At 48.1% G+C, this 14,351-nt stretch overlaps 1 protein-coding gene across 2 annotated transcripts in view; it reads left to right on the forward strand.

Annotated features, from left to right (window-relative positions):
- The window catches only part of Prkcb (protein kinase C beta), a 346,051-nt gene that overhangs the window by 167,038 nt on the left and 164,662 nt on the right, over positions 1 to 14,351 (forward strand). For both annotated transcript variants that reach the window (XM_075972109.1, XM_075972108.1), the window contains exons 4-5: positions 5,720 to 5,831; positions 6,575 to 6,703. In XM_075972109.1, coding sequence (XP_075828224.1) covers positions 5,720 to 5,831; positions 6,575 to 6,703 — 241 coding nt within the window. The remainder of the gene's footprint in view (positions 1 to 5,719; positions 5,832 to 6,574; positions 6,704 to 14,351) is intronic.

Raw genomic sequence — 14,351 nt, forward strand, 5'->3', positions numbered from 1 at the left:
CCACATGCAACATAAATGCATAAATGAGTCTTTAAAACCATGGAGAGGGCTAGGGATGCAGCTCAATTGGTAGAATGCTCGCCTAACATGCATGACGCTGTGGGATCCATCTTCAGCATCGCATGAACCAGGCGTGTTAGTACATACCTGTAATCCACGGTGCTTGGAAGATGAAAACAAGAATGTCAGAAGCTCAGGCTCATCCTTGACTTTATAGCAAGTTTTAGGCCAGCCTGGGCTCTATAAACCCTGTCTCAAAAGGAAAAGAAACCATAAAGAAGTTAACTATTCTCCGCAGTTGGCCTAACTGGCTTTCGTGTGCCCTGTCTGGCTCTAATGTATCTGTCCTCTGCAGGCTGTTTTCCTAAAGGAGCATGTGCTTGGCTTTAGGGCATGGTGCTTGACAGAGATGACTACAGCCTCACCACTGCCATGGTAACTCATCCACCTCTTGCTGTGTGCCAACCAATGGACATGAGCTTTGCTCATGGAGGCTGGGAAGTCCTGGGCAAACCACTTTACCAATTAGTCCCCCAGTTTCCTCAACTCTAAAATGGAGGTAGCAAGTGACGTATATCTCTAGTGATGAGGGTCAAACGGTAAATCCCTGAGAGTACTTGCCGGCACATGCCGTGCTCAATGAATGATAACTCTCAATGACTGAACGTTTATTGAACACCTTGTACATGTCAAGTGTAATAATGCCTTGGGGAGATGGTAGGGATTGTGAGCAATTCCCCTATGCTGCTTGCAGTTAAGCGTGGGTGAAATGCAATTTAAACATGCAATTACAACTCAGAGATCGAAACACTGTGTTGGGGATATTTGAGAGGGCAGGGCAGGTTTTTTATTTTTAATTTCTCTTTGGAATCACATTCACAAAAATCACCTTTTGTGACAGTGGGCCTTCTGTCTTTGCTCACAGCTGACTCCCGAAGGGCTAGGGACAACCTAGTCTGTTGCTAACTTGGCCAGGCACATGAATGAACAGAGTACTATTTTAGCTTTATCTGAAAGGTCAAGCAACAAGGAATTGAAATTGGGTTCTGAGGAAAGAAAGCAAAGCCTTGCCTTGTGAACCCATCACCTGGCTGACTTAGAAGTTACCATGGGGCTGGGGATGTGGGCCAATCAGCAAAGTGCTCCCTGTTTACAGATGAGGACCCGAGTTTGATTCTCAGCAGAAGCTGGACACAGCAGTGTGTGCCTACAGTCTCACTGGTGGGGGATAGGGATGGGGAGATCCTTAGACAGTCAATCTAGCCAAATCAGAAAGCTCCAGGTTCAGTGAGGGATTGTCTTAGCTTGCTTTCTATTGCTGTAGGAAAGACCATGACCAAAAGTAACTTGGGGGAGGGAAGTTATGTCACTTTGGGGATTGGAGTCCATCATCAAGGGGAGTCAGGGCAAGAGCTCATGGCAGGAACCTGAAGGCAAGAACTGAAGCAGAGGCCATGAAATGATGATGCTAACTGGCCTGATTCCCATGCCCAGCTCAGCCTACTTTCTTATACATCTCAGGACCACTTGCCTAGGAGTGGTGGCATTGCCCAAAGTAAACTTAATCCCCCCCATCAACATCAATCATGAATCAAGAAAATGCTCCACAGACCTGCCTCCAGGCAATCTGATGGGGACATTTTCTCATTTGAGGTTCCTCTTTCCAGATAACTGGTTTGTATCATCGACAAAAAGCTAACCAGGACAGATATACTGCCTCAGAGTAGAATGTGAAGCGTGATCCAGGGAGACCTCACATTGACGACTGCTCTGCAGAAGCACACCCACGTATGTGCACACCTGTGCATGCACGCATGTGTGCACACACACACACGCATGCATTCACACACGCTTACATACTAGCTCACACGAAGTTACTCTTCAATATGGGTCCATCTTGTTATTGCTAAAATGGGAGCAAAGGACACCCTGAATGTGGCATGTCCTGGGGACCAGAGACAGAGACCGAGGCACCCCAGCATACACACTGGAGCGATCCACGATTAGTTGAGATCTGCCCCCAGTCTTAAAACAGAGCTGAGGAAGCTCGTGGGGACTCCTGTGTTATACATACGACCTAAGGAAAGTCAAACCCTAACTGGAACCTAAGTCCTGACCATTATGAGGTCAACACATCAGAAAGCCCAGAAAGGACGGCAAGGGCCAAGAGAAAGGAGACTAAGTTGTCCTTGGCTTTGGAGTTCAGCTCACCTCAATCGCTCACACCAGCTTTATTAAGGCCAGACGTGGGGTCTGGGCCCAGCAGCCTCCTGAGAAAGAGCTGTAATGGCAGCTTGCCTGTTAGTCCTATGCACATGCTCCGCCCACTGGGACAGGACCAATCACCGGTCAGCTTAGCTTTTCCCCTCTTTTCAAGTTAGGTAGTGTCGGTTTTTTGGGGGGGAGAAGCCCACAGGCTGATACTGTTCACACATAGGGGTTGAATCGCTCCTTTTGCATTTTTAAGGGACACATTCAAGAGGACACACTGGGAAGTGTTCTACAGTAGAGAGGGAACTCAGTGTGTGACACAGTCTCTTTGCCCAGGAATGGAGACAAGCTTCCAGTTGTGACGTTAGTTTTCACACAGTGATTTCCCAACCCTGCGTCTGTTACTAGAGTCACATATGACGTTGACTGGGATAGGTGACTGCTGGGTCCTTGAGCCTGATCTGGGCTCTGCTGGTTCCGCTGCTCAGGGCAGAGTAAACACCACCTTTCAGACTCGGCCATTCAGGACTCCCATAAGGGCCAATCATGACAAAGGGTTGTAACATCACCCAAAAAAACCACCTGTAACTCATTACGGAGATACAGGGCCCAGAAACCTACATGGCTGAGGAAATTTGAAGGAACCCTTTTAAATTCATTTTTATATATGCACCGATGTTCGCATGTGTGGGGCGCACATGACTGTGTACTTACAGAGGCCGGAGGCTGATGTCCAGTGTCTTTCTATCTCTCTCTACCTGTGTATGGAGACATGGTCCATCCTCTCAGGGAAGAGAGCTCACCAGTGCGGCCTAGGTGAGCTGGCCACTTGCTTCAGCGATCCCCTGTTGCTGCCCTAGTGGGACTGGCATTGTAGAGGGGCTGCCATATCCACTGGCTTCTATGAGTGCTGGCACGTGATTTCCAGTCCTCAGGCTTGTGTGGCAAGTGCTTCATCCACCGAGACATCTCCCCAGCCCCGAGGCACATTTTTTTCATGCTGCAGAATCATGTTAGTACACATAATAAAACCCACCCAGTTGGTATAGAGACAGCTCCCCTCACTAAACTATGTTTCCAAATGCTCCCTAGTCCTCTCCCCGCACAGGGCTCTTAATAAACACTGATCTCTGTTTTGTCTCCTTGGTTTTGCTTTTTCTAGAACATCATATAAACAGGATTATGTGGCATGGAGTCCTCTGGGCCTGCTGTCTCTTCCTTCACATAGCTCCTGAGAGTCACGAATGTTGGTGGTCAGTGGTTCATCCCTTATGCTGAGAATAGTGTGCGAGCCTAGTTCATGGAGATTTGCTTTAAAGTCTAAAATAGAGCTCGCGAAGCCCTGGGGAGCCTTGCTTTATACACAAGGTAGGCTTAGCAAAGTCAAACCCCAACTGAAGCCCACAACTTGACTGTTTCAAGGTCAGTCTAGGAAAAAGTCCAGAAGGGACCGAGAGCAAAGGCGCATCATCCTTCACCAGTTGGCACAGTGGGGGACATTCGAGGTCATTTCTGGGTGTGGAGCCCTTGTGAACAGAGTGACGGTGTAACTTCACATATGGGTTTTCTTTTCTTTTTCCTCTCTTGTTTTGTTTTTGCTTTTCGAGACAGGGTTGCTCTGTGTAGCCTTGGCCATCCTAGAAATTGCTTTGTAGACTAGGCTGGCCTCAAACTCACAGAGATCCACCTGCCTCTGCCTCCCAAGTGCTGGGATTAAAGACGTGTGCCACCACTGCCCAGCCACATATGGATTTATTATAGATATGCTTTCATTTCAGCTGGGACTCAGAGGTAGGTCATCTATGATGAGGGAGTGCTCAGCTTTGAAGGTAACTGTCAAACCCTTCCCATAGCGCACCCCACCCTGCAAACTGTAGGAAAATGTCCAGCGTGTTCTCACCAGCGCTGGTACCTTGATATTGTCAATTTTAGTTTCTTTTTTAGATATGAATAGGTGCATGGGTTAGTTTTTAAGTTAGATGCATCTCTGTGGACAAGCCCCTCCCCACTTGGAAAACAATGCATACTTCTTATATTTATTTGCTTACCTATTCATGTTCTGTCTGTGAGTAGCATATAAATTTTAAGGAGGCACCTGCCCCTGCAACAGTGAATCACGTGACTAGATGACTGGCTGGAGGTAGAGAGGGACAACAGGCTGCCACGGCTAGATGTCCCGTCAGCCCCGGAGTGGAATTAACTTCAGGATGAAACAGCTTTGTTCTGGGTTTGGAAAGAGGGCCTGTGAGGAAGGAAGGACGGGCGGAACAGAGAGTGAGGGGGGGTGTCATGGGGGCGTGTGAATGCAGTGAATGCATTCTGAGCACGGAGGACACACCGTGACCCTTGTGTGTGTATGAATGCACTTGGTAGAGGAGCGGTAACGAGAGCGCGATGCTCATGCTCACGGCTTACTGTGCGCCAGGTGCTCCACTCTCCACGCGGGTTAATCCACTTATTCTCTCCAGCGGTCTCATGCTGTAATGATAGCGGGAACGCTATCATTATATACATTTTATGGACAAGGAAGCTGAAGCAGAAAGAGGTGAAATCACAGAAGAACACGGCTGGGTTATACTTTGATGCCCGGCCCTGTCTCCTCCACACCACACTGCCAGGTTGTCCTGGTCATGCTTGTTAGTTAAGGGACCATGTTAGCTGCTGTAATCAGTAAATATTAATAGATACGCAGGCCTCTCGATATGGTGACCTGAACGAGACAGAAATGAGATTTTTCTCTCCATACCAACCCCAAAGGGCAACCTCCAAGGCTGTTGTTAGGCTGCCCTTGTTCTTCTCAGGCTGGCTCCAAGTTTGAGTTCAAGGTCATCACTTACCTCTCTTCACCTTCCAGCCAGTGTGGAGGGGAAAGAGAGCCAGGGGACACAGCCATGCTCCTTTTAATGCAATGATCCAGAAGTTTATACTTCCCATTGGTCAGAGTCTAGTTCGACGGCCACACCAAGCTACGAGGGAAGGTGGCCGCCCAGTGTCTGTGGTGCAGCGTGTCCTCCGCTACAATTCAAGGGCTCTGCTGTGAGCAGGAGGGGTGGAAGGCCAGCCCTCTCGGCCACAGCTCGCAGACTGTCCTCTCGACTTTGAAGTGTGTTCCCTAGGGGATGAGGAACTGTCAAACGACCTGTAAGTGGGAATGCTTTGTGGTTAGGCTTGGACTTAGATCACTCCAGGAGCTCATTCGGAGAATAAAGAGATGGGAGGAGAAAGGAGCAGGGGGGCCGTTGAATGCTGGGATTTGCAGGCTGGGCTTGTGAATTGCTTTTGGGGATGGAGTTTGACCAATCATCTGTCTTACAACGTACTCATCCCTCTCACACCACTTGTCTGGTCCTGAGTCTGCCCGCAGTGCTCCAACCATGGTCCCCACAGGCACAGCAGGACCCAGTCCAGTCCAGTCCTTGAAGAGTTCTCCAGTGGCATTCAAAGCAGGGTTCATCCTCCGCTCTCCTCACTGACCGTGGCCTCTGTTGTCTGTTTCTCTTGGTCTTAGGACCCCCGGAGCAAACACAAGTTTAAGATCCACACCTATTCCAGCCCCACGTTTTGTGACCACTGTGGATCGCTGCTGTATGGACTCATCCACCAGGGGATGAAGTGTGACAGTAAGTACTTGGTCTCCTGGGAGTGACAGTAAGCACATGTCCGCCCGTGGGGAAAGGCTATCGGAAAGGCTTCTATCCGAATGTCTTAGGGTCCGAATCTGCACTGTGTCCTCCGGACCCCTGGATAGGACTATTACCCATCGCCATGTACTGAGCTCTGCCCTCTATAACAAGCTGGGTCAGCTCATCTCCTTGCAGAACACCTCCCATAAGTCATCTCCCTGGTGCACCCCCTTTCCAGGGAACTCAGACTATTGCATGTCAATATTTTAAAATTTGGAGATGTCACACTTAAGTCTGGGTGCCAGCTGATGTTCAACATGGGGCAGCTTGACGACACTGTGTAAACATTCCTGTGGGGGCAACCATGGTGGGTGTGGCTGTGTCCTCCACATGACCGTCTGCATATCTTCCCTCATGGGCATTCGAGTTGGGGCTTCAGAACCACTGGGGTACAGAAGTACAGAGGCACCTGCTTCAGGCTGTACCCTTGACCTTCAAGGAGGATGACCAAGTTCAATTTCTTTCATCCATCAGGGTTGTGAGACAGACAGGGAGAAGTCCTTTTGATTTGATGTTGGGCAAGATGGTTTGTTTTCTGCTAGGGGCTACTGGCTCTGAGGTGGGGGAACACGTAGGTATCAGCTGGCCCAGGTACAGCGGATGCCTGAAACCCCTAGCTTGGGCCACCTTGGGCCACCGTGAACCAGCCTGAGCCATGTCCCCCCTCTCTTTTCTCACAGCCTGTATGATGAACGTCCACAAGCGCTGCGTGATGAATGTCCCCAGCCTCTGTGGCACCGACCACACGGAACGCCGCGGCCGCATCTACATCCAGGCTCACATTGAAAGGGAGGTCCTCATTGTTGTCGGTAGGTGACCCCGAGGCGCTGCCCTGGCGCTGGGACCCCCCCCAGTTCCTTGATCAGGCGGGGAGGGGAGGACAGTGTACTGCAGGCTACGGGTGCATGGAGGGGCATGATGTTGGGGCGGCCCCTTTCCACAGTGAAATCCTCAGACTGTGGACCCTCAATGCCACGTCCTCAGCACCTTACGCTGGCCTCAGCTGCTGTAACCCAGCCCCCCAGCATTCTTTCTTTAAAACAAAAATAGAATGTGCACTTGAAATATGATAATTGTATATATTTGTGGTCATTGTGTATTTTGACACATGTGCAATATGTAATAATCAAATCAAGGTAATCTCCACACATCTCTGCACTGTCTCAAACATCTATGGTTTCCTATTATTGAGGACACACTAAAGACTCGGGATTTTACAAGGTCTGCTTTCTGTTTCCTATTGGTCCTCTCTGTGTCTCTGTGCAGTCCCTGTGCCCTTATTCAGATAGCCAAGAGGGCATACTCACTTCCTTCCCCAGACTTTTCCAATGGAACATAGAGTCTTGATGACCAAGACCAAATTTGGAAGAATTTATGTTTTAAAGAGGAAGGGAAGGACTGTGCCCTTTAGGGAAGTCCGCGGGGCCTTCGGTATAATTGAATATTTTTTTTAACCTGGTAGGAGCTATGCTGGTCACTCTAACATTCTGCACACTATTGTGTATCTGAACCATTGCATAAGACAGAGAAACAAGTCCAGTTTGCTGAGGGGTGGAGTGGCATGGGGGGCGGAAAGGAGGTCTCTCTGCCCTTCTGTAGCAATTGTTCATGATGCGCAAGCTACGTAGGAATTCATCCAGGCCAGGGTGCCAGGTGCTAACCCACTCGTCATGGTAAAACCGGGGCAAAACTAGACCCAGCAGCATGAAGGAATTATGTCTCCTAGGCTTATGTAACTAATTTGTACAAACGGGGCATCGTCATTTCGCCATGACGGGTTTGATTTTGTGCCTTGGCCTGTCTCTGAGGCCCCCCAAATGGTTTAGTAGCACTGACGTACTGAGCCCTGGCTTGCCAGGGGTTTGCCTAAACCATATAAAAGTTGAAAAGTATCCCTGTGAAATTTAAATCCTTGTCAGATGCTCAGTGAGTTCTTAGAGGCGATGGTTTCATCAAGAGGCTTTTTCTTTCAAGGAGAAGCCAAGGGAAGAGGCAGCTGTCTCCTAGTGGGATGCTTTGGGGTAGGGGTGGGGCAGAGTCTTCTGGCAACAAGTTCAAAGGAAGCCTGTCCCTAGGCCTCACCATTGATAATCTAGCCTCGCGTGCCTGAGGGAGAAAACTGAGGCTCTGCTGCCCCCTAGTGGTGCAAAATGGTTACCATAGGCAGCCCCATTTATAGAGTGTTTAGATCCTCAGATGGTCTCACCAAGTATTTGTTTTGTTCGTTTTATGACTGTGACAACTGAGATAGAAAAATGAGACTTCTCACCAGCAGTGGTACCAAAACGGTAGCTGACATGCACAGGGCTTTTGAATATTATGTAATATGTCGTCATTTTGTGAAAGTGCTTACAGGCAACATCTTGTTGAAATACTGTAGTACCCTAAGGAGGTAAGCAGTATCCTTCTACCCATCAGGAGCCAGGTTCAGCAGACGCCCGCACTCACTTCCCAGGCGAGGTCCATTTGACTCAAAAGCACCCTTCTATATGTACTAAGTCACTGGTTTCGCTCACTTTGGTTTCTTTACTCGATCTCCCCCCCCCCCCATTTATTTCCTTTCTGGGTTAGCTACGGTAGCTCTTAGGGGAATTCCCTGGGGAGTCTTGATGATGATATGAGGGTACAGGATCCTTTTAAGCCCAAGGTCAGATGTTCTGCTTAAATGGTTAAAATGCCAGTGACTCTCAGGCAGTCCTGGGATACAGCTGTGATATTTGTTTTCTAGGGCCATGGCAACAAAGTAGCACAGACTTGTGTTCTTGGGGAGTCCTGGAGGTGGGAGGCCTAGGCCCAGGATCAGAAGTGTTATTCCTTATATAGGGCTCCTATGGACTCCGTTCCACACTTCTGCTAGCTGCTGATGGTCTTAGAGTTCTTTGGCTCTATCGCTGTATGTGTTCTTTGCCTCTACTGAGGCTGGATGCCAGCTTCTGGACTGCAGCCCACCCCAACCTAGTATGGCCTCACCCCTACTTGAGTGTATCTGTAAAGACCTTGTAGCCATATAAGGTCATGGTCACAGGTGCCAGGATGCAGGCTCTAACAAGATTTGGGGAACCAAAATCCAGTTCAGTAATGGAAGGTAGAAAAGATGGGGCACCCTTAAAGTTCAGGATCCAATTTTCCATCATTAGGACCATGATAGCATTAATTAAACAACGGCATGTAGTGTTTGTGTCTTCCTTCTAATTGTAGGGCTGTGAGGTTGCTCAGTGGACTAGGGTTGCCCTCGCAGGCAAGCAGAGATTCAGGCTTGACAAAGTTGATCAATGTCCCAGAGAGAGGGCTTCACATCTGGGCTGCTGTGTCACTGTGCCCCGCCAATCTCTCTTTCACAGGCCAGGTGCAGGCTGTGCCCAGCATGGCTTTGTTTATTGATTCTAATACTAGAGGTAGAGGGTGCCTGTGGTCTTCCCAGCCATTCTGCATCACAAGTGGCCCTGCGTCTCACCTCACACAAACCCTGGAAGTATTTGTAGGGTTAGAACTTTCCACTGGCCACCAGCCTGGGACACTTATCAGACCTGGGTGGCACACGCTATTCACAAGTTCAGCCTCTCCCTGAGTACAGGGTTTTCTATCTCCCCTGGCTACTGACATTCAGGCTGTCTGTGAACTTCTGTAGGTCATGATCAGAATGGAAATATGGCCAGCTCTACTCCCGAACCCCACCAGTGGGTTTCCTAACTTCTTCCGAACACCCAAATCTGACACCGTGATATTACTGTCAGCCCCGGTCTCTCCAGGAATTCTCTATCTGGTAGCCCTGTGTGTGGTTGTCTTTGCCATGTTTTCTTCTCCTGGCATTTAACTCTTCTGCAGAGATCAACTGGTTTTAGCCCCTGAACTTCCATGACTTAGTCGTTCATGGCAGAGTGAACTGAACTTAGACAGTTAGAGTGTTGGGTTTGATTTCCTTCTGCCTTAGCCCCAAAAGGGAAGAGTGGTCCTTTTTTGGTTCACGACCCATCCCCAGCTTCTGCTAAGGCTGACATCACTACACATTTGTAGAATCAGAATACCATCGAGGATTCTGTTAGATGGGAGGCCTCACATTGCATTGGTGTCTTCTGCAGTTGGATTCAGGAGATGTTTTATCTCACGCTCTTAGTCTTCTAAGACAGTTGAGCACACAGTCCTCGGGTCTCAGCCAGTGTCAATAGCAAGTGATCAAGGGACCAGGGTTCACCCCTTGAACCCATGACCACCTTGCTCTCTGAACAGTGTCAAGACACAGAGCAGTGGCACTTCTAGAAGCACAGGAAACCATGTTGGCATTGTTGTGCCCTGTGACCTTATGCGAGAAGGCAGCACCGTGTCATAGGACCACATCAGAGGCACGTGATGATCCTGAAGTTAATCTGGGTCCCTAAGCATATAATGATATTGATAATGATAATGAATATAATGATTATTCAACCTCTTTTGATTCATATCTTCTTAGAAACAGAAAAACTGACATTCCCATCTCATACATTATGGCTGTATTCTTTTGGTAATTAAATTTTAAGTTAGTATACAAAGTAATGGGTTGCGTTAAGTACAGCCCCATTTTCTTTTAATTTGAGAATTTTATACAAGCGTTTAATGTGTTTTTATTAAATTCAGTCCATCCCTGCCCACCTAGTTTCTCCCCATAGCCCCACCCCTGCTTTTTTCTCTCAACTTCAGGGGCTCTTAAAGAACCAAACAATAATCCACCGAGTCCGCTTTGTGCTGCCTGTCTGTGCATGGCTGTAGCGCCCCATCCTGAAGCATCAGTAGCCTCTCCAAGGCTACATCCCTAGAGGACAATGACTGTCCCTCCCCCAGAGCCATCAACTAAAGGCAGCTCTTCAGCTAGAGGTGGGGTTTCATGAGGCCACTGTCTTCCATGCTGGGATTTTGGCCGACTTGATCCTGTGCATATAATCACATCCACAAGGTGTTTATTTACATAAGGACCCTTAGCAAGATGGAAAGAGTAAAAAGAAGGGAAAATAAAAACAAAAGCAAAGCCCTGGGGAGCCTTATGTGGAATTCCATGAGGGTGTCCTTCTTCTAAGGTCAATATGGTAGGACGAGACTCAAAGACCTGAGAGCATTCCTGGGTGCCTGGGCACACACTGTTCCTAAGGGATGCGGTGGGAGATGGGGAAGTAGTTAGGGGTGATTAGGTGTTTGCTGTTGCTATCGGTAGGCAGGTGAGATGGCTCTCCAGGGATTCATTTATTCATCCATCCACCCATTCAATCATGAAGGACCCAAGGATGCAGGAACTTTGGTCTCTGCCTTGAAGGGTCTCATGGACACTGACTGTTATGTGGTAATTTTGTGATGGTCCCATGGGAATGCCAGTGGGGCTTTTTGAAGGTCCTCACGGGAGCCATGGCCGAGGTAAGCCTCTTACAGTATGACTGTTGCCTAGCTAGGGCAAAGGAATGAGAAAAATGAAACGAGCTGGGTTTGCTGAGCCCTTTCTGCAAGGGTAACTGAGGCATGCAGAGAAAGAGATTTGGGGTGGCGTTTTGCTTGCTAAGTGAGGCTTTCTCCCCATACCGTCAGAAATGAGAGTCTAAAGTTTTTTTTTTTTATCAATTCACTTGATCCCCAAGTCATTGCGTCATTAGGCATTGTGTTTTCACTATTTTTCAAGCATATTCTGGAATCTTCTATTACAATAGGAGCTAAGCGGCCTCTTTGCCTAGACAGGTGTCACAACCTGAGGCCTTGCCATTTCCCAGAGATGGTCGGAGCATCTTCCTCAGCTCTTCTTCCACTACACAGGCAAACTCTCCATTCTCTTGCCAAGTTAAAGCTGACTTCTACGTTTTCCCAGGCACCATGTACACAGCCCACTCTTTAATGTGCACCGCTCTTCAAACCTCCTAAGCTTGTGGTATTTGAACATAGAGTCAGAATGGACCTGCGGGTTGTATCTATGTTTTCTCAATCTCTCACTTTATTTGAGATGACTACTTACTTGCAGCATAGGAGAGAGAAATGAGAAGTGTGGTGACGGAAAAATCCACCTGGGTTAATATTCTAAAGTATTAGAATCAGCCAGGCCTCGTTTTTTTTTTTTTTAAATGACCATGAACTAGCAGCTCATGACCACAAGGTGGCAGTCTCTGACTCCAAAACCATTCCTCCATAGAGTCTTTTTAAAAAAGAGATGTTCCAGTTTGAGCCTGGCATGGTGCCTTATTCCTGCAACTCCAGCCACTTTGGAAACTGAGGAAGAGGATCACAAGCTCAAGGCCTCACTGGGCTACAGAATGAGTTCGAGGCCAGCTTGGGCTACTTACTGAAAACAGCGTGTCTCAAAACAGAAAGGGAAAGGAGGGCTTAGGGAATGGGGGCATACACATGTGACAAGATGGCTCAGTGAGTAAAGGTGTGTGCGTGTGTGCGCATGTGTGCGTGTGTGTGTGTGTGTGTGTGTGTGTGTGTGTGTGTGTGGTGGGGGAGAGAGACGACTAAACTCAGAGTCTTGCAAATATCAGACAAATGCCCTTCTCCTGAACTATATCCCCAGCTCACTCTCTGGGTTATTTCTGAAAAACTACACTTCCTTATTCGGTACATGTGAGTATACATATGTGTGTGCACATTTGCACACCTCACACGGTACAAGTTTGGAGGACGTAGGACAAGGAAGTGGTCCATTCTCTTCCTTCATCACGCAAATCCCAGGGATGGAACGTTGGTGTCAGGCTTTCAAAATAAGCACCTTTCCTCACTGAGAACTGTGGAATCACAAGTGTCTTAGATGACAGATGCTTCCAGTTTGGAATCTCTGCATAAACATAGTGAGATATGTTGAAGGAGGGACTCACACAGACGATGAAATTCTTCTGTCTCACACACCCTAAAGGCTATTTTATACAACGTTTAGTGTTTCAAGCCATGGCACTTTCCGCTTGTAGCACCGTGTCAGTGTGGGGTTTGGGGACACTTTGGGATGTGAGGAATAGGGGTGTTCAACTCCTCCTAGTTTTTTGGTTTCCCCAGGATTTTATTATGAAGCTGACAGTCAGGAGAATTATACGGCAGGCATCCACACATCCATCTCCAAAGATCTCCCTTTGCCGGTGACCACACTTGACCAATCATGTGTCCGGCTTGTCTTGCTTTCCATCCACCCATCCATCTTATTTTGACACATTTCAAAGTAAATTGCAGACATCCATTTATTTCTTGCTGAACAATTTGCCATATAAATAACAAACTCAAAATCAGAATTTATTTTTTAATTTTTGAGATAGAATTTATGTATTATGTCTGAGGTGTCCAGTAGCTGAGCTTTGACAGCTATGGCTCTGTCATAGCCCCCACCCATTTCATCCTCAACGGATTGATTGGTTGGTGTCACAGAGGTCACTGAGGAGTAATAAACACTAAATGTTGACCTTGGAAGAATGCTCTTGTTGTGTGTGTGTGTGTGTTGGGGGAGCAGTCCTGGCCTCACCCACCCATTCACCCCCAGTGAGTCCGGGAATTGAAAGGCCCTTGCCACCTAAGACCCCTCAGGTGGTATCATATCCATAGCTGTTGCTGTGTGAAGAGCTAACAGTGTGATACAACTTGTGGGAAGCTTCCTATGCATTGGTCAGGGAGCAGATGCCCTTGAAATAAGCCCAGCAAGGTGTCCATGGCTCCGGCTGGAATGCAGAAGCTGAGTCAAGTGGCATCTCCACGTCTCCAGTGCTGTGTATCCTATTCAGTGTCTGAGTCAAGGGGCATCCCCACGTCTCCAGTGCTGTGTATCCTATTCAGTGTCTTATTGAGAGCCATCTGCACACGGCACCGGCCAGGGCCCCTCCCCGGCTTCCTCTAAGGCTTGGAAGTTGTAGGTGGATGTGTTGGATGTTAAAATCTCAAAGAGCTGGAGGAAGTTGGGGTTGCCCAATCTCTTCCTGGTCCCCCACCGAGTGTTATGAGGACATCCAAGGCCAGGCAATGCCCTGAGGTCCCCAACCTTAAGAGAAGACAGCACAGCCCCTGTGTCTAAATGCCTGAGGAACTTCACTGAGGCAGGTGCTGCCAGGACTGTAAATGTGACTTTCGGGGAGTCCCCAGAGTATTCATTCAAAAGCCCATATGTATGGTGACTCTTGGACTCTGTGTGGGAATCTGTCCCACTGGAGTGCAGGGAAACAGATACCAAATGAGCCATGTTTATTGACTGTGGGGAAGACTGGAATCAGCTTGAGCAGAACAGATCCATCTTATGGGGTGTTAGGGAGTCACTAAAATGCTGACTTGAAATATGGAGCTGGTCATATCCTGATTGGGAGCTGGTTATCAAGTGGTGCGCAGTTTACAAAAATTCACCAGGCTGTGCGATTATAATCCAAATACTTTCATTCAAATTTATACTGCGTATTTCTTTTACTTACAAAACTTCAGAAGTACAAAGTCTGAATAATCAAAACCCCAGTTACAGGTGTTGACCTGGTGCAGACGTTGGCA

The sequence above is a fragment of the Microtus pennsylvanicus genome, chromosome 5 (genome assembly GCF_037038515.1).
Source record: "Microtus pennsylvanicus isolate mMicPen1 chromosome 5, mMicPen1.hap1, whole genome shotgun sequence".
In the NCBI taxonomy this organism is placed as follows: Eukaryota; Metazoa; Chordata; class Mammalia; order Rodentia; family Cricetidae; genus Microtus; species Microtus pennsylvanicus.